At 41.5% G+C, this 19,875-nt stretch overlaps 1 protein-coding gene across 2 annotated transcripts in view; it reads right to left on the bottom strand.

Annotated features, from left to right (window-relative positions):
• The window catches only part of KY (kyphoscoliosis peptidase), a 49,507-nt gene that overhangs the window by 21,099 nt on the left and 8,533 nt on the right, over positions 1-19,875 (bottom strand). For both annotated transcript variants that reach the window (XM_058186984.1, XM_058186985.1), the window contains exons 2-4: positions 12,478-12,525; positions 3,227-3,301; positions 1,894-1,950 (exon numbers count right to left, since the gene is read on the bottom strand). In XM_058186984.1, coding sequence (XP_058042967.1) covers positions 1,894-1,950; positions 3,227-3,301; positions 12,478-12,525 — 180 coding nt within the window. The remainder of the gene's footprint in view (positions 1-1,893; positions 1,951-3,226; positions 3,302-12,477; positions 12,526-19,875) is intronic.

Raw genomic sequence — 19,875 nt, 5'->3', positions numbered from 1 at the left:
AGAGTTTTCTTGCTGGTACCCAGAGAGACATATATACAGAAAAAGTTGGTCGGAAAAAATAAAATTGGGGCAGGAGTGAGTGATTTCAATATGGGTAAAGACAGTTGTGGGATTCAAATAATTTAACCACCGGTTCTCTGCCCTAATGATTTCTTCCAACAACCAGTTCGCCAAACTGCTCAGAAAGTTAACAACCGGTTCTCCCAAAGTGGTGCGAACTGGCTGAATCCCACCGCTGGGTAAAGATGCTATAGCAGATGTTATAAAGATTGTTCTGTAAGCATCTTGAAAATAGTGTAGCAATTATCTGAAAGTCAGTATAGTTTTGTATAGTGTTATCAAATAGTGATAAAAATCATTATCTTTTTAAAATAAATTCTGGTATTGCTGAAGATGTAACATGTTGATTTTTGCAATGTGTTTGATGGTATATCACATGACATAATGATTAATAAGCTACTTAGGTGTAGGCTGAATGAAGAGAAATTAAGCAGATATGTAGCTGCCTTAAAATTATACTCAGTGAATGATCATCAGTGGTTCCTCATCATACTGAAATAAGGTGCTGAATGGGGTGCCATAAGTTTCATCCTTGTGCTGTTCAACAAATTTATTAATAAGTTGGATGAAGTGGTAGAGAGAATGCTTATTTGTAGCTGATGCATAATTGGTAGATATGTAATATTCTAGAAAGCAAGAATCAAAATGTGAAATAAATTTCATAGCTTGGAGAGATCGGCTTAAAATAATAATGAAATTTGAGAGAGAAATTTCTACTTTTAATTTAAGAAGCAGAAATCAGATGCACAAGTATACAATGTGGGGAGGCTGACTTGGCAGTAATTCTCTTGGAAAAGAGATTGAAATAGTAGTTTAATAAATAGATTTGAGTCAGTAATATGATGTGGCTGCAAAAGCAATTTTAGGCTCTATCAACTGAAGGAGACTTCCAAATCACAGGAAGTCATCATTTTGTACTGACCAGATTCACAACTATTGCATCAGTTCATCCGTATGTAAGAAGCACGCAGGCAAACTGAAACAAGTTCAGTGGAAGCAAATAAGAATACCAAACAAAACATCTATGGCAAGAGTTTGAATGAATTGAGAATGTTTATAACAGAAAGTGGAGGAGAACTATGATAGCACTCCTCAAATATCTGAAGGGATATAATATGGAAGGCCAAGTTGCGTTTTTCATCATTCCAGAATATAAGACATGGAATAAAGATTTTAAGTGACAGGAAAGGATATGGTGAATGAATGTAAAACATTTCTAACAGCAGAATCAGAGGAGCCAATTAATCTGGAGAGTTGGTATCTTCCATTCCTTGGATACGTTCAAGTATTTGTCATGGATGCTTTAGTTTGGATCCCTGCAATGAAGGGGATTAGAGTTGTTGGCCAAAATGGACATTTCCAGTTTCCTGATCCCAATAGTTCCATTTCACTCCAAAATAGAACAAAGCTTGAATGCTGACTTTGTCAATAGTGGAATTTTTAAAACAGAAGCGTGTCCACTGAAAACCATACTTTTGTTCATTACCAACAGAAAAGAATTAGAAAGAATCAAAGGGAAAATATATATCTTTAAATTGGTGATCTCTGCCAAGAATTCTCTCCCTCCTCCATATATTTCTTTTGCTCATTTCATATATTGAGAAGGACATTCTAATAAATATTAGGATTTTTAAAAAAGATTGAAAAACCAGGTTTCCTAATTCAAATAAACCATTAGTCAATATTTTTTATAGCTCATGTTAACAGATTAAACCATAATTTACTGAGATATTTGATATATTTAAAAAATATATAAGACTTGCTGAATTACTGAAGTATATAAATTAATTACAGAGGCTTGTAGAAATGGGACAGACAATATAATGTAGTTACCATGCTGATCTTTCAGTCCAGGTGGGTGGTGCCTGCTTTTTTCATTCACTTGAAAACCTATGAAATTGTGAAAAGAATATGAACAAGTTGGATAGACAGAAAAAGTGCATACACTAATATGCTAGCTTGGAAAATTGTAGAAGATTTGGTGCACACAACTGGGAAACACCAGGCTGGAGAACCAGTTGTAGTTCTTTGCTATTAGACTCTACAGTCACTGTCCCCACTATAATATGTTAATATGGCTCTCCATTACATCCTACAACATATTGAATCTCCAAAGACCCACATAAGGATCCTCTTTGTAGACTTTAGTTCAGCATTCAACACTATCATTCCAGACATTCTTCTAACTAAGCTAAACCAGCTAGCCGTATCTGAACACACTTGTAAATGGATCATAAGCTTCTTAACAGACAGGAAGCAATAGGTGAAGATAAGCAGAATCACATCAGATACCTGTACAATTAGCACAGGGCCCCCACAAAGCTGTGTGCTCTCTCCACTTCAGAGATTATTTCCTATTGACCTCACCCCATTCCTAAAAGGTCTGTAAGGGGCGTGCATAAGAGCACAAGCGTGCCTACCATTCCTGTCCTATTGTTTCCTTTCGTTTTATCCAATTAATATAGTTATTACATACTCATGCTTATATATATGCTTATATATTGTATAGTTATTTCATGCTTATGCTTATATATACTGTGTGACAAAATAAATAAATAAATAAATATAAAATAAAGCAAACAGCTTAACCAACCCTTAACTTTCATACACCCATGTGAATAGTTACCAGGAGTCAAATTTACTTAAGGGAAACATTGTAATATTTTCTTATTATGAAGAACATGCTCACATCTCATAGAACTGCTTTTTTAATGAGAAGGATTATTATTATTAAGATAATAATCTATCTGCAAATTAGTTTGAGGCTAATTTGTTTCTTTAATTGGGAAACATAGGCTACCTATAAATCTTTAGAACCAGATTTTTTTAAAGGAGGGAATTGCTCAGAATTAGCTCCTTTTCTGTGCTGTGTTAATTTATATAGTGCTCTCAATTACTGAAAGCATTTCATGTACATTACTTCTTGTCAGCTTTATGACTGGTCTATAAAGTAAGTCATTATTGTCCTCATACTACAGAAAGGAGAATTCAGGCTGAAAGGGAGTTGTTTGGCTAAAACCAGCTAGTGATTTCTTAGCAATATGCAGATATAAAATAGGGATTTTCTGATGCAAGTACTGTGTAATGCCAGCTGTCTAATATAGTATGATTTAATCTAATCTCTCGCTCTCTTTTTAAAGCAGCCTGTTTTTATAAAGCCACATACCTTTCTCAGAGGAGATCTTCTTGAATAACTGTGGAGTAGAATTACTACTGTGAACTTCTACTGTCACCTGGGTTCCTAAAATAAGTCATAATTTTGTAGTCATTGAGTTTTGGAAAAGACACTTCAGATTGCACAGAGTTTTATCTATATCTATATCTATATCTATATCTATATCTATATATCTATATCTATATTTATATATTATATCTCTATATATATTTTATGTTTTATCCCTTAGATACAAAAAGTGAAAATATACACAGAAAAGGCAGTTCCACATCCCTTTTTTTCTCAATGCAACTTCCTAGGTGAACTCCAAACCTGAGGTCATTTAATTATAGAAAAGGGCAGGGATACGAGCCTGGCAACTTTTGTGCTTTTGTGAAAGAGCAGACTTGGGAAAAACTAGGCAGCAGCACACTTGTGTGAGTAAATTTCTGTTCAATTAGGCCTTCTGTAGTGAGTATTGTATTCTGTATTCTGTAGTGAGATTTTCACAGTACCAATAAAGGAGAATATTTGTAGCTCAGGGTTGAAGTGAGCGGTCCTTGGTGCTCTCTGAGCTTGGTTGTTTACTTGCAGACGTTTCACTGTCCAAACTGGGAAACATAACCAGAGAGCATCAAAGACTCCTCAGATTTTCACAGTAGATGCAACCTGTACAGACAGACATACATACATGCATAAGCCAGAAAAAGATCTCTGGTTCACATGTTCATTTTACAAAATCATCAACTTTTCGTTCAACTATTTAAAGTTCCTTCAGATCCTGTTTGTTTTCTATTATTTCCATTACTGTTCACTTGTCTGTTCATTTGTTTGATATTCAAAGAAACAGAATTACGTCTCAGGAGCTGATTTCTTATACAACTATGCCACCTTCTTGTTTTCAAAAAAAGTTATATTAGGGTTTTGGGGATGGAGCAATCTCAATCCAGCTAATTTTTTTTTCAGAATAGAGCTGCAAAGGATAAAATGCTGGCTAGAAGTAAAGATGTGTTATGACAGCCGTGTCTCCGTGCCTTTGATATTTCCTCATCAAACAGGGAAATTTAGCTGAGAGCCTCTGGGCATTTACTGATCTATTTTAGCATTTCTTGTAGTCCCTTTGCAAACAATGAAACCAAGTAATTACTCTGTCAGTCCTTCCTTTTCTTTTGAAGAAGGAAAGGCTTTCTTCCCCCACTTCTTTCTATTACAGGTGAATCCTTTCTCTTTGAGATATAGCTTAATTATGCTTATTAGATTTGTTTCCAGGGCAAAAAGGTTGCTGAAAAAGTGTGAGGCAATTGGGATAGCAGGGAACAAAGGATGGAGTGCCTGAAGGTTCATAAATTGGAAAGGAGAATAAAGGTCAGTTGTCAATTCTGACCACAGTAAGTAGGCTTTTACTTTCTAATCATCCTGTCATACATTGAGTTTTATATAAGGTACAGACATTACTATTTTCCATTTGTACATCTTTCCAGAAAAGAAACGAGATTATAGATATGTAATAGCTTCAACTTATTCCATTTGGAAGCATATTCCATTTGGAAGGATATGAAATCTTAAAAATTATAGTAAATTACATGCAGTACTACCAAGACTGATCTTTGGTTCATTGGCCTCAATAAAGTTTATATCAAAAGCAGGCAAACCTTTTGGTTACCCAGTGTGCAATATCTTTGCTCCTCTTTTCTTTGCAAACAGGATTAGAAGTTTTTTAGAGTCAAAATGGAAAAATACTTCTTATCTCCTCCAAATGGAGGAAAATGCCTTCTGTTGTTGGAACAATAAAAGCCCCTATGAGACACGCATCCCTTAATGAGGTCACACATCAACACCAACCACCTGTCATCTATCAACAATCTCAAATAAAGATATGGATAAACTGCTTAAGGTTTTTCTGCTGGCATTTGACACTTGGGCTGCAATTGATTAAATGGCTTTCTCCAGGAAATCAGCTGGCACTGACAAGCAAACATAAAATGGAACCCTTTCAAGATAAGAGGAAATCACAATACTTCACTTTGAGACCAGACCCCTAATAAAATTCCACATCAAGGAAGAGATTTACCACACACACACACACACACACACACACACACACACACACACACCACAAAACAAGGAATGGATCCTCCTCTCCTGGACTTCACATGGATTTCACATGTGCCCAGGGCAGAAACACCTCAATTTACCTATCTAAGATACTTAGAATAGAATAGAATAGAATAGAATAGAATTTTATTGGCCAAGTGTGATTGGACACACAAGGAATTTGTCTTGGTGCATATGCTCTCAGTGTACATAAAAGAAAAGATACGTTCATCAAGGTACAACATTTACAACACAATTGATGATCAATATATCAATATAAATCATAAGGATTGCCAGCAACAAGTTATAGTCATACAGTCATAAGTGGAAGGAGATTGGTGATGGGAGCTATGAAACGATTAATAGTAGTGCAGATTCAGTAAATAGTCTGACAGTGTTGAGGGAATTATTTGTTTAGCAGAGTGATGGCCTTCGGGAAAAACTGTTCTTGTGTCTAGTTGTTCTGGTGTGCAGTGCTCTATAGCTGCTTTTGAGGGTAGGAGTTGAAACAGTTTATGTCCAGGATGCGAGGGATCTGCAAATATTTTCACGGCCCTCTTCTTGATTCGTGCAGTATACAGGTCCTCAATGGAAGGCAAGTTGGTAGCAATTATTTTTTCTGCAGTTCTAATTATCCTCTGAAGTCTGTGTTTTTCTTGTTGGGTTGCAGAACCGAACCAGACAGTTATAGAGGTGCAAATGACAGACTCAATAATTCCTCTGTAGAATTGGATCAGCAGCTCCTTGGGCAGTTTGAGCTTACTGAGTTGGCGCAGAAAGAACATTCTTTGTTGTCCTTTTTTAATGATGTTTTTGATGTTAGCTGTCCATTTGAGATCTTGCGATATGATAGAACCCAGAAATTTGAAGGTTTCTACTGTTGATACTGTGTTGTCAAGTATTGTGAGAGGTGGAAGTATGGAAGGGTTTTTCCTAAAGTCTACCACCATTTCTACAGTTTTGAGTGTGTTCAGTTCCAGATTGTTTTGGTTGCACCACAAGGCTAGTCGTACTTCACATCAAAATCCAATACTATTCAGTTAAAGCCCTTTGTACTATAAGTACTACCGTCCTTAGCTTCCTAACCTTGTAGTCTACCTTCGATAGCTGATTTTTTTTGCTGTTTTGGGTACCGAATAAAATTTATTTCCTCTTCAACCAGGCATCATTTGCCCATTTACTCAGCCACAAAATAGACCAGAATTTTCTTCTAACACTGTGTCTTGAGCTATTTTTAAAGACATTCTGCTGGTGCACGCACAAACACACATACAGACAGAGACACACACATTCCAAACTGCCAACAAGGTGAAAGATGGTCCTGCTTATTCTAATGAGGATACAGCAATTTACAATTTATTACAGTTCTTTATCAATGGGATATTTTTAAGGGACAAAATTACCACAGACCATCAATGGAAAAAGCCTTTTGAAATCAAAATATGGTTCAATGTTTGATCCAGTGGGATCAGTAAATTTCCTTCAGACTAGCATAACTGATAACTTACGTAATTATTGTAATAATGTCAATAATTTGAGTTCTCTTATCCTCCTTTTCACTAAGTCATTGATTTCAATGAGAATAAAGAAAATCAGGGTGCTTCAATTAGCATTTGGCCTCAAGACCTCTTTAAATGTTAATAGGGCTTGCCTGCATATCTTTGGATATGCAGTTCCTGGCTTTCCCAGTCAGCTTATCACAAAGATCCTAATTTTTAATATATTCAAAATCTGGGAATTCTGGGCAATGCAAGTATCGATTTCTATGGCTGGTGAGAGCTTTCCAAGATTCCCACCATAAGCTTTTCCAGCTCTTTTGAAGTTTTTGGAGATGGAACCCAGTATTGTTTATAAGCATGTCTCACTGAGCTACAACTCTTCAATTTTCATGAAGCTACACTTTCTACAGGCATGTGGTAAATCAGGGATGGAGACTGAAAGCTGGATTAAATAAGCCTTTGGTCTCATTGAGATAGACAATTCTCCCATCTGCATGAAAATAAGATTCGCAGCTGATACAAGCTGGTATAAGAATTTTTTTCTAACAGAAAATACAATTTCAGGTTTCCCTGCTTTGGTTACTTCAATCATTCAGGTCTATAGGAGCCCTTTTAATGTTTCACCCATTAGGAACATATTAATTTAAGATTTTTTTCAAGCTTTTGATTTTTTTTTTTAAATCATGGGTGACAAGGCCACTGTCCATATGTTGAACTGAAAGCGTACATGTTAGAAGGTGAACTAGAATCTATCAGTCCTGATCTTTCCAGCAAGCTTTCAAGGGGAAGTTTTCCTTCTTTATGCTTGAATGCCAATACAGTCTTGCATGATCCTTTTCTGTTAACTTCCTGCTGGATAGAGAAGCTTAGAAACTAATTGAATAAAATCAGGAAGCATAACCCCATCTCTTTGGCACAAATTTAATTCCACTTCAGGTCAAATATATGAACAGAATTATAATGTCTTTACAGACTTTTCCATTGCTTTCCAAATCTTTTCAAGTTCTTCATATTTTTTATGTTATTATAGAGAATGAAAATTGCAGATGTTATGTATCTTTAAATATTTTAGGCGGGAAACAAGCACGTTGCTGATTGGTTGAAGCCGCCGGTTAAACAGTATATAAAGGGTTGTTTTTCCCCAGCCAGGTTGCTGGGTTCACCATATATTAAAGAGCTGTTGTCACTACCCTGGTCTCCAGCCTCGTTACTTCCCGAACTTAACACTGGCGACGAAGGTGGGATTTCGAGGCTAAGGAGCACCAGAACCGAGCTGAAGCACGGAAGAACCGAACCCAGCAAACACAGGGCAGAAAAACGGAGATGGCCAGTTACACTCCGCCCGCACCGTTTGACCCGGCTAAAGAGAAATGGGGAACGTATATGACCCGTTTCGAAAGCTTTCTAGAAGCCAACGAACTGCAAGGAGTTCCAGACAACCGCAAAAGGGCATACTTCTTGAGCCACTGCGGTCCCGAGGTCATCGACATCGCGGAAGCCCTGGCAGAGCCAACGCCGATACAATCGGTATCGTGGCAAACTCTGCAAACCCTGCTTAAAAACCATTTCGCGCCAACGCCGTCCAAATACGTGCGGCGTTTTGAATTTGGAGAGCGCCGGCAGCTAGAGGGCGAATCCATCGGCGACTACATGGCCGCCCTGCGGAAAGCCTCCAAAGACTGTGGATACCGAGACCTAGACGAGGTGCTGCTGGAGCAACTCATCAGGGGGGTCCGAGACATGCGTTTGCGGAGGCGACTGCTATCGAAAAGCAATCTGACGCTGGCAAACGCCCTGGACGAAGCCCGAGCGCATGAAATGTCCACCCAAGCGGCGGAAACACTGCAAAAGCCTCTCACACCAAAGGCGAGCACAAAGTCAACCCCGGTGCATCAAGAGGATATCCAGACCGAATCCGACGGTGAGGATGAGGAAGGGGTCTGCCGAACCGAGAAACGCGGCAAAGAGGACCGACGAATGCGGAAGTTGCGGAGGTCAACACCAGCGCCAGCGCTGCAAGTTCAAGGACGCAACATGTCGGTGCGAGAAGAAGGGGCACCTAGCTCAAGTCTGTCGAGCTCCCCAACCTTCCCGCCGAAAATTCAAATCGGCCAATCAGAGCGCGGGATCGGCAAGGCGACCCGCGATTGGCTCAAACAAAAAAGGCGCGGATTCAAACCAAACGACGGTGGTCATAGGCCGCGCCTCAACCCGGGTGGAGAAGAAGATCTTCACCAAACCCAAAATAGAAGGAGTACGGTGCCGACTCGAAGTAGACACCGGGTCAGCGATCACCATCATGTCCTGGGACACTTTGGCGAAGTCACTGCCGTCAGTCGCGAAGCGCCACCTGCAAACACAACGGCTACGAGTCCACGACTACCAAGGAATCGCATCCCTGTTCGAGGACAACCTCCGTCCGAGTCGAGTACGGACCACACAAGAAGACCCTGCCCATCACGATCGTCGAAGGGACCCTGCCTAGTTTGTTGGGACTAGACTGGTTTCGCACTGGGCATGGGAGTGACTGGCATCTACAGAAGTGACTGTAACCTGAAAGACATGCTCATGACCGAGTTCGAAGATGTCTTCAAGGACTGCATGGGCAAGTACAAGGGGACCCCGATTTCCTTCAACTTAGACCCCCAGGTAGCTCCCATTAGGTTAAAGGCAAGGAGAGTCCTTTGCCCTTAAACCAAAAATTGACAAGGAGCTAGATAAGCTTATAAATCAGGGGATTTTGGTACCAGTCGATCACGCAAAGTGGGAGACGCCAATCGTCACCCCAGTAAAACCAGATGGGTCAATTAGAATCTGCGCTGACTACAAGGCGACGCTAAACAAAGCCTTACAGAAAAGCGCTTACCCAGTTCCCGTGGTGCAACACTTGCTGCACTCTTTGGGGCAAGGGCAAGTCTTTGCAAAGTTAGACTTGGCTCAAGCCTACCAACAACTGCCCGTAGACGCCAACACAGCCGAAGCCCAAACAATTGTAACTCACAGGGGGGCCTTCAAGTGCACCCGATTACAATTTGGGGTGAGTGTGGCACCGGGGCTGTTCCAAAATTTGATGGAACGTCTCCTCCAAGGGATCCCAGGGGTAGTTCCCTACTTCGATGATGTACTGATATCTGCCGAAAACGTAGAGGAATTGGGGGAGCGTTTGAGAAAGGTTCTGGGCATTTTCCGGTCAGCCGGACTAAAGGTTAAAGTGAACAAATGCCAGATAGGGGTAGAATCCGTCGAATTCTTGGGCTACCGAATAGACAAGAAAGGAATTCACCCCACTGAGAGCAAGGTCAAGGCAATCAAAAAGGCTCCAGCGCCCAAAAACAAAACAGAGCTTCAGGCATTCCTAGGGCTAGTGAATTTTTACGCGGTTTTTTTAAAAAACAAAGCGACCGTTGCTGAACCGCTGCATAAGCTTCTAGGAAAAAATACTGCTTGGTCTTGGGGGAAGTCGGAAAGTAGGGCTTTCAAAGCAGTAAAAAACCTGCTCTCGAGCGACAGCCTGCTCATCCAGTACCATAGCTCATTACCACTAGTGCTGGTTTGCGATGCCTCCCCTTACGGAGTGGGAGCTGTACTCAGCCACAGACTGCCAAACGGCACAGAAGCCCCTATAGCCTTCTACTCCAGAACGATGTCCTCCCCAGAGAGGAACTATAGCCAGTTAGACAAAGAAGCGCTAGCAATTGTGTCAGGGGTGAAAAAATTTCACGAATATGTTTTTGGGCGAGACTTTGAAATTGTGACTGACCACAGACCGCTGTTAGGAATACTGGCAGGCGACCGCCCAACGCCTGTGGCACTTTCGCCACGGTTGACTCGATGGACTATTTTCTTAGCCGCTTATTCTTACAAGCTGCAGCATCGACCAGGAAAAGAAGTGGGGCATGCGGACGCGTTAAGCAGATGCCCACTACCAGGGGCGATCGAAGACCCCACTCCGGGGACGCCCATCCTGCTTATTGACTCTTTGGACTCTGGCCCAGTCACATCTAAGGAAGTGGCTCGGGCATCCTACCGGGACATTATGTTAAGGACTGTACTCGGTTGGGTACAAAGAGGGTGGCCCGCTGCGCCGGGCGAACGGTTTAAGGAATTTGTAAAAAAACGTGATGAGCTCTCGGCTCAAGGGGGGTGCCTATTATGGGGTGATCGTGTGGTAATCCCGGAGAAATTAAGGGGAAAGGTATTGGACCTCCTCCACGAGGGTCACCCAGGGATCGTAAGGATGAAGGGGCTAGCAAGAAGCTATGTGTGGTGGCCACTCATGGACTCAGAGATTGCTGAGAGGGTAGGGAAATGCCAGGCTTGCCAAGAGTCCAGACCTCTACCCCAACGGCCCCAGTCAGGAATGGGAAAACCCCAAGGGCCCTGGTCAAGAATCCACATTGATTTTGCTGGCCCTTTCCACGGCCAAACCTTCCTAGTGGTTGTCGACGCATTTTCTAAATGGTTAGAGATCATACTCATGAAATCCACTACGGCCGAGGCAGTAATCGCAGCCCTGCGCCACCTATTCGCAACCCACGGGTTGCCTGACACTCTGGTGTCCGACAACGGGCCGCAATTCACGGCAGCCCAGTTTGAGGAATACTTGGCAGAGGAGGGCATCCGACATGCCCTCTCCGCGCCTTTCCACCCTGCGTCGAATGGCCTTGCAGAGCGTTCCGTCCGGAGCGCTAAGGAGGCATTGTCCAGGCTCAAGCCAGGTGACTGGCAAACAAAGATAGATTTCTTTCTGGCCGTACAGCACAGAACCCCAAGCACTGCCACAGGCAGAAGCCCAGCCGAACTATTGATGGGACGGAAGCTCCGGTGCCCACTTGACCGTTTGAATCCCCATTACACACCAGAGGGTTACAAGGGGGAACTAGAAAAAACGAGAGAAATGGGCATAGGCGACCGAGTGTGGGCCCGAAACTATGGGGACGGCCCAAGTTGGCTCGCAGGGCAAATCATAAAAGCAACCGGTCCAAAGTCATACTTAGTCGAATTACAAGACAACCGAGTATGGAGGCGCCACATAGATCAGATAAGGAAACGAATAGCTGAACAACCCGAGCTAAATGAGACAGATAATGACCACTCCTTATTTGAACCCACAGCTGACCATAACCCGGGGGAGGCGCAAGACTTAGCTGAGGTCCCGGAGGTCCAGCGACGCCATCAGGTTCCCGATGGAAACAGCAGGGAAAATTACAAAAGTAATCCAAGGCCGGATGGCCAAGAAAAAGAGTCTGCAAGTAATCCAGGGCCCGATGGCCTAGAGAAAGAGCTGGGAGGAGCAAACAGCCCCTCCGACCAGCTCAAAACACCACCCAGAACTGAACCGCGCAGGTCTGAAAGAATTAGGAGACGCCCAGGTTATTTGCGTGACTACGTCGAAAAATAATATGTAAATAATGGTAAAGTGTTTTCTGGGAGGGGAGGAGTGTTATGTATCTTTAAATATTTTAGGCGGGAAACAAGCACGTTGCTGATTGGTTGAAGCCGCCGGTTAAACAGTATATAAAGGGTTGTTTTTCCCCAGCCAGGTTGCTGGGTTCACCATATATTAAAGAGCTGTTGTCACTACCCTGGTCTCCAGCCTCGTTACTTCCCGAACTTAACAGCAGAAACATAGGGAACTATCGGCTCATTTGTGACTAGTTTGCCACCTACCTTGAGGTGAGCAGGTTGTAATGACTTGTTGCTTGCGAAAAACATTCCCTGGAGGAAGAAAAAATATAAATTAAGTGACAGAAGTAGTGTGAAATTGGGTGAGTAGAAACAAATAGGATCTAGACCTAACTTTGGTTTATATTGTTGCCTCATAACTATATTCCATATTTAATTATTATTGAGTGTGCTTAATTCTCATTTCTGCTTGTTTCTTTCCTCTCTCTTCCCCTCCCCACCCCTGCCTGCCCTGCCCTCACTCTCTTTTTCTATCTTTCTAGATTTTTTTTGGTAAAATCTTATTTCTAATTTTGTAAACCTCAAAATTCTGCAAGCTTTCCTGGAGGCAAGGCATGATTTCTTAAATAAGAAGTGGCCATTGGTAATAAACAACCATAATAAAAAATGCCATCTCACTTGGCTCTCATATTTCAGTTCAATTCAATTATCAAAAGCAGTGGCCATTACTTTACAAACTCATTTCTAGTTTCTTGTTTCAAATCATTAAATATCTTACCTCATACATTCCACACTTAAAATTCACTGCTCTCCCAGAGGTTCCTTTGGGAGACTATTCCAATTCCTTAATCAATTCCTTACTTATATTTTCTCTTCAGGCTGATTCTCATTCAACTTGCAGGAATCTGCCATTGGAAATTCTCATCTTTATCAAGGCATTCCAACCAGTGGTGGGATTCAAATAATTCCACCACTGGTTCACAGAAAATATGGGCGCGCGCATGCATGCTGCAGCTGAGCTAGGGCAACGCTTGAGTGCCCACAGATATGGGTCTGCAGCTATAGGCCATATCAACGTACAGGTTCAAACACATATTACCAATAAAATTCTAAACAAACAGTTTAAAATGAGAGTAGGGTAAAATACAATAGTTATAGGATAAAATACAATAATTTAATACATAAACATGTAAATTAGAATAAAATGACATAAAATTATATTTCTTTATCACCCCTGCAATCTACCCCAATCAGGCCCACATATGCCGATCTCAGTCGGACCATTTTAGTCAGAGATTGTGCTGTCATTTTCAGATTCTGGCTACCCATGAGGTATGTTGTTTTAATATGGGCCTCCCACTGGGCCATGCATTTAATGTGTGAATCAAGGTATTTATCTGTTGCCCCCTTTTATAAACAGCAATCGAATAAAATATGAGTCAGATCTTCTACCTCTTCATGTATGAGATATAATGGAATCTCCCAAATCTAACCATTGTATCAAGCTGTTTGAATCTTGTTCAGGTAAATGTCTCCCTGAGAAGTTTTGGCAATTGTGATTTTAAATAGTTGTCTATTTGGAAGGTGCGCTTATATTTGCTCAGCCATTTCAGGCTACCAGCCTTAATAAGTATAGCTAAGTCGTTTTGCGCTTCTATATTCATCATTCTTTGGGCAACTCTTTATTTATTTATTTATTTATTTATTTATTTATTTATTTATTTATTTATTTATTTATTTATTTATTTAAATTTCTATGCCGCCCTTCTCCCGAAGGACTCAGGGTGGTTTACAGCCAACGTAAAACAATATTAATAAATAAAGTTAAAAGACACTATAAAAATCTAATTCAATTTTGGCTAACGTTAAAACTAATTAAAATAATAATAAAACTCTGACTAAAAAAACCATTAACACATTAGGCCAGCCCTGTGCGGTGAAACAAAAGAGTCTTGAGCTCGCGTCGGAAGGTCTGGAGGTCAGGAAGTGATCGTAACCCCGGAGGAAGCTCATTCCAGAGGGTAGGTGCCCCCACAGAGAAGGCTCTCCCCCTGGGGGTCGCCAGCTGGCATTGTTTGGCTGAGGAGACCTTCCCTGTGGGAGAGCACAGGTTGGTGGGAGGCTATCAGTGGCAGCAGGCGGTCCCGTAAATAGCCCGTCCTAAGCCATGGAGTGCTTTAAAGGTGGTTACCAACACCTTGAATTGCACCCGGAAGACCACCGGCAACCAGTGCAGCCTGTGCAGGAGAGGTGTTATGTGGGAGCCACGAGCTCACCTGCGCAGCCGCATTCTGGACCAGTTGGAGCCTCCGGGTGCTCTTCAAGGGGAGCCCCATGTAGAGAGCGTTATAGTTGTCCAGGCGGGAAGTGACAAGGGCATGAATGACCATGCACAAAGAATCCCGGTCTATGAAGGGGCACAACTGGCGGATCAGGCGTACCTGATAAAAGGCTCCCCTGGCGACGGCCGTCATATGTTCCTTGAACGACAGCCGAGCATCCAGGAGAACACCCAGGTTGCGGACCCTCTCCATAGGGGCCAATGATTTGGCTCCAACAGTCAGCGGTGGAACCAGCTGACTGTACTGGGACGCTGGTATCCACAGCCACTCAGTCTTGGAGAGATTGAGTCTGAGCCCGTTCCTCCCCATCCAGACCCGTATGGCTTCCAAATACCTTTTGTTGTTCTCCTATTACACAGGGGACAGGGAGACCACAGCTCTTTATATAATTTGTCAATTTAGTAATCCAGAGGGTTTGTGATTGCAATTTTATCTGCTCCAGGAGACATTGCTTAAGGAATCTATCTGTCTCCATCTCATTAATTTTGAGCCAATAGTTGTAAGCTCTAATTTTAGACAGTGTGTGAATTGTGTAGATTCCCAGTTCCACTCTGACTGCTGCAACAGATGTCTTATGGCCCAGACCCAAAATACATCTTGGGTGCTAAGTGTGCTTGGTCTAAAGCTGTAATAGGGTGTAAACCCCAAACCACAGCTCCGATTAGGAGCATAGGGATTATTTTAGCTTTATATTCTTTGATTAGTGATACTAGGGAGCCTGTGTAACTGTGATTCTTTAATTTGAGTAATAGATTCAAGTCAGCTTTTGCTCTAAGTGTGCTCCATTGATGGTTACAAGCCGAAGATCCTTGGAAAAAGTTATACCCAAGTATATGAAGGTGCTAACCTGTTCAATTGGTTCCCCATCTAATTGCATCTATGTCTCTGATTATGTTTACTAAACACCATAATTTTTGATTTGGATTTGCTAATAATTAGGGAGTTATCCTGACAGTAGTAGCTAAATCTCTTTATTAGCTATATGCAATCCTGTTGTCAGTATGTCAGTATGTCAGTATGATAATAGGATCATATCATCTGCATAGAGCAAGGTGTTACAATTTCTATTTAGGATCATTGGCATGTGCATCATAGGGTCTTTTGTTAATCCTGGCAAGTCATTGATGTATAAATTAAATAGTAATGGGACTAAAATGCACCCTTGCCTTACCCCTTTCCTTGTGTGAATCCTGTTAGTCAGGGCTCTTTTAGCCCCATACCACACTTTTAAATAAGTATTTGTATATAGGACTTTAATTAGGATTCGTAGTCTAGGTTTAATTTTAAGATTGAACCTGTCATGCCACAGTACATCTCTACTTACCATATCAAATGCAGCTGTAAGTTCTATAAAGGCTGAATATAGGGGTCTCCTCTTATAGGCATATTTGGCAATTAGATGGTTCAGAACAAAGCAGCTGTCAATGGTAGATCGGCTTTGTCTAAAGCCTGCTTGTTCTTCTACAAGAATATGATTTTCCTCTGCCCAAATTTCCATTTTGTTCAGAAGGAACCTCACACATATTTTTGCTGATGGGTCTATAATTACTAGGATCCTTTTTATATATGGGGTTAGCCAACTGGAATATGGCAGGTATTATTTATATGTGTGAATAGACCTGTCAATAATGGACTTCACCAATCAGTGAAGTTCTTAAATATTTCTGCTGGTAGAAAATCCTTACCTGGGGCTTTACTGCTCTTTAGACATTTAATTTAATGTCTAAATTTCATTTAAGATGAAACTGAAATACTCTGGCCACCTAATGAGAAAGAAGGACTCACTGGAGAAGAGCCTAATGCTGGGAAAGATTGAGGGCAAAAGTAGAAGAGGACGACGACAGAGAACGAGGTGGCTGGATGGAGTCACTGAAGCAGTAGGCATGAGTTTAAATGGACTCCAGAGGATGGTAGAGGACAGGAAGGCCTGGAGGAACGTTGTCCATGGGGTCGCGATGGGTTGGACACTTTGCAACTAACAACAACAACAAGACATTTAATAATAGATTGTATCTCTTTTACAGAGATCGGTGGTCAAGGAGGAAGGGTTTCAGGGGGTGCTTGTTCACTGCTTAGAGGCAATTTCTCTACATATTCAGTCGAGCCAAACAGACTTTTTTTTTTGTTTGTTTACATTTATACCCCGCCCTTCTCCGAAGACTCAGGGCGGCTTACAGTGTATAAGGCAATAGTCTCATTCTATTTGTATATTTTTACAAAGTCAACTTATTGCCCCCCCAACAATCTGGGTCCTCATTTTACCTACCTTATAAAGGATGGAAGGCTGAGTCAACCTTGGGCCGGGCTTGAACCTGCAGTAATTGATAGTAGTTGTCCCATTCTTCAGCGGAGATTGGTATATCAAATGCAAATCTCTGTTCCTTTAGAACTCCTGCTACTGAATGCAGAATATTGCTGTGTTATGACTTTTAGCAGCCAATTCAAGTTCTGCCCAAGTTAAGATGGTGGGACTTTTTTTCTTTAATTTTATAATTTTTAAATATTCTCTTCTTATATGCAACATCACAGCTTGTATATTAGCAGTAAGATTCATCTGGGTGAGCCTCATGGCTGCCTTCAATTTCTTTTTCAGCTACTGGCATTCAGGATCAAACCAATAGCATCTACCCACTCGGGTTCTTTTTGTAGAAGGTTTAGTTGTTAGGTTTCTTCAGGATATTACAAAGATTAGAGAATGCACTGAAGGCTGACAGCCAGTCAGTAGTAAATGACTGGATTGTTCTAGCCCAGTTGATAGCATTCTCTGCTTTAAGGCAATCTGATATTGCCTTAGTATTAACTTTAGCCCAAATTAACCTTTTATTTTGGGTCATCTCTACCTTTTTGGTGAGCCATCTGTCAGCCATGCTATATGGTCTTAAATCTGAGTGGCCTCGCAATGTCACACTTACAAGCTGATGATCGCTATCGAAACTATAGTGTACCCTAACCTCTGAGAAGAGGTCAACTTTGTCTCTTTTGACACACAAATCCAGCACACTGCTTGAATGGGCCAAGTGGTATGTGTAAGGATTCATATCATTCTTATCCTTACCACCCAGGATTTGGAGATTACCTTTAAAAAATTAAGGAGACTAGGAGCAAGCCAGCAGCATTATTTTTGTAGTCTCTTGAAAGCCACTGAGTATGGTTATCAAAAAACTTCCCTGGGACTCCCTTCTTCTGGTCAAACTCATATAAAGAAGAACCCAACCTAGCAATCAAATCTCCTAGTAATACCATTATGGACTGAAGCAGTGGTAGGATTCAAGTGATTTAACAACCGGTTCTCTGCCCTAATGATTTCTTCCAACAACCAGTTTGCCAAACTGCTCAGAAAGTTAACAACCGGTTCTCCCGAAGTGGTGCGAACTGGCTGAATCCCACCACTGGACTGAAGGTACAATACAGATATGTTGACTAGGATAACTTTATCCAGTATTCAGAGTTATAATACCAGGAAGTATTTGGAGGAATATACACATTTACCAGTATTAACTCAAACTCTTCATATCCAAATTTAACAGCTAGGAAATATGAATACTTGTCTTCATTGTACAGTTTCTCCCCTTGACATTGCAATTCTTGCTTTATAAGCATAACCCATCAGAGAGTCTCCCTTTGTTTTTTGGGCTGGGTAGGCCCATCCCTGGAATCCTGGAAGTTGTATTGGTTCGTCCACTAACCAGGTTAACCAGGTTTCCTGAATGGCTATTACATTGAATCTAGAGAGAAAGTGCACTATCAACCATCTCTTTCTAGCCAGCCACGTTCCAGGTCACCATCTGTATGGGTTTCCTGGAGGCAAGGTAGTCTGGCTTCGTTGGTTGGCTAGATAGTAAGAATGCTGGATGTCAATTTGACGTTGGAGCTGGGTCGATATTAACTATGCTTCCTGTAGAGACACAGTTATTGTGAGGTTCGGTGTATTTCCTTGTGAGTTGCAAATCTTGTTGTTGCTCCTCTTTATCTTGATTGCCAGTGTTCCTCTGCTTTTGTTCTAAGATTGACATTTCTTTAGGTGGGCAGGTACTCCAACTTTCCTTCTCCTTGTCTAGTTGTTCTAAGCTAAAGGTAAAGGTTCCCCTCGCACATATGTGCTAGTCATTTCTGACTCTAGGCAGTACTCATCTCCGTTTCAAAGCCAAAGAGCCAGTGCTGTCCAAAGATGTCTCCATGTTCATTTGACCGGCATGACTAAACACCAAAGGCACGCAGAATGCTGTTACCTTCCCACCAAAGGTGGTCCCTAATTTTATACTTGCATTCTTTAGGTGGTTTCGAACTGCTAGGTTGACAGAAGCTGGGACAAGTAATGGGAACTTACCCCGTTATGCAGCATTTGTACTGTTAAGTCCTGTTAGATGTCCCTTTCCTTTCCTTTTTGTTTTGGACTGGTGTGTCTTCTCTTTTTATTTATTGGGGCTTGAGTGCTTTCAGAAGCCTGACTTGATAACAATTCCACATAGGAACTGCCAGAAGGAAGCAAAACATTCAAGTTTTCTGCCAGCCTCAACATATGACCAATTATTTCAATCTTCGTTAGTATTTTCTCTTGGTCTCCTGGGCAAAGGGTGTGCAAACTGGTGGACTAGCTCTTCCTTGTCATCCATGAACTGAACTTTTCCATTGTGTAGGTTAAATATTCCTTTTTATTGTCCTTATTGTTTTCTAACCTTGTTAGTTGAGGGCTTGTTTGTTTGGCCATTAGTATTTTGCAATTTCCAAGGGATGTCGACCTCTCTCACTGTCTTGGCTCTCTACCCAGACTTTAACAGGGACTGAATTTGGGTGGTGTGAAATACCCGTCTTGGCCAAATACAAAGTTTCCTGTCTTGGCCAAGTACAAAGTTTCTTTAGAGGGGTTTAAGCCTGAATAGCATTGATGGCAAAACAATCTGCCCAAAGGTTAGCAATATTCTTTTTCAGCCTTGTCTGTCAGGGAGCCAAGAAATCTCTGTTAACTTGTTGGAATATACCCTGCAGCATAAGAGTTGGGATAGAGAAATCAAAATCACTTGCCTGTTATGCCATCTGCCCCTGTTCAGAGGGGTGTTAGCAACTTGGAATAAGATTCCACATTTCTGCAAGACCATCCTTTCCACTGTATCCTCTCCGCCCTGAGACCCCCAGTCCATACAGGATGGCCAAACATCATGGGTAACCTTTGGAATGTGAGCTTTGCTGTTTGCTTCTTCATCTAGCTTATTTATATGTTTTCCCATTAGTTCTTTAGTTCTTTAATTTCTCCATTTGCTTCCAGGAGCTGGTCAACTATGGCAGAGACAGTTTGTGCTGTTAGTAGGCAATTCTTGGTGAC

This window comes from Ahaetulla prasina, chromosome 6, assembly GCF_028640845.1.
Source record: "Ahaetulla prasina isolate Xishuangbanna chromosome 6, ASM2864084v1, whole genome shotgun sequence".
NCBI lineage: Eukaryota > Metazoa > Chordata > Lepidosauria > Squamata > Colubridae > Ahaetulla > Ahaetulla prasina.
This window is presented reverse-complemented; position numbering and strand designations above follow the sequence as displayed.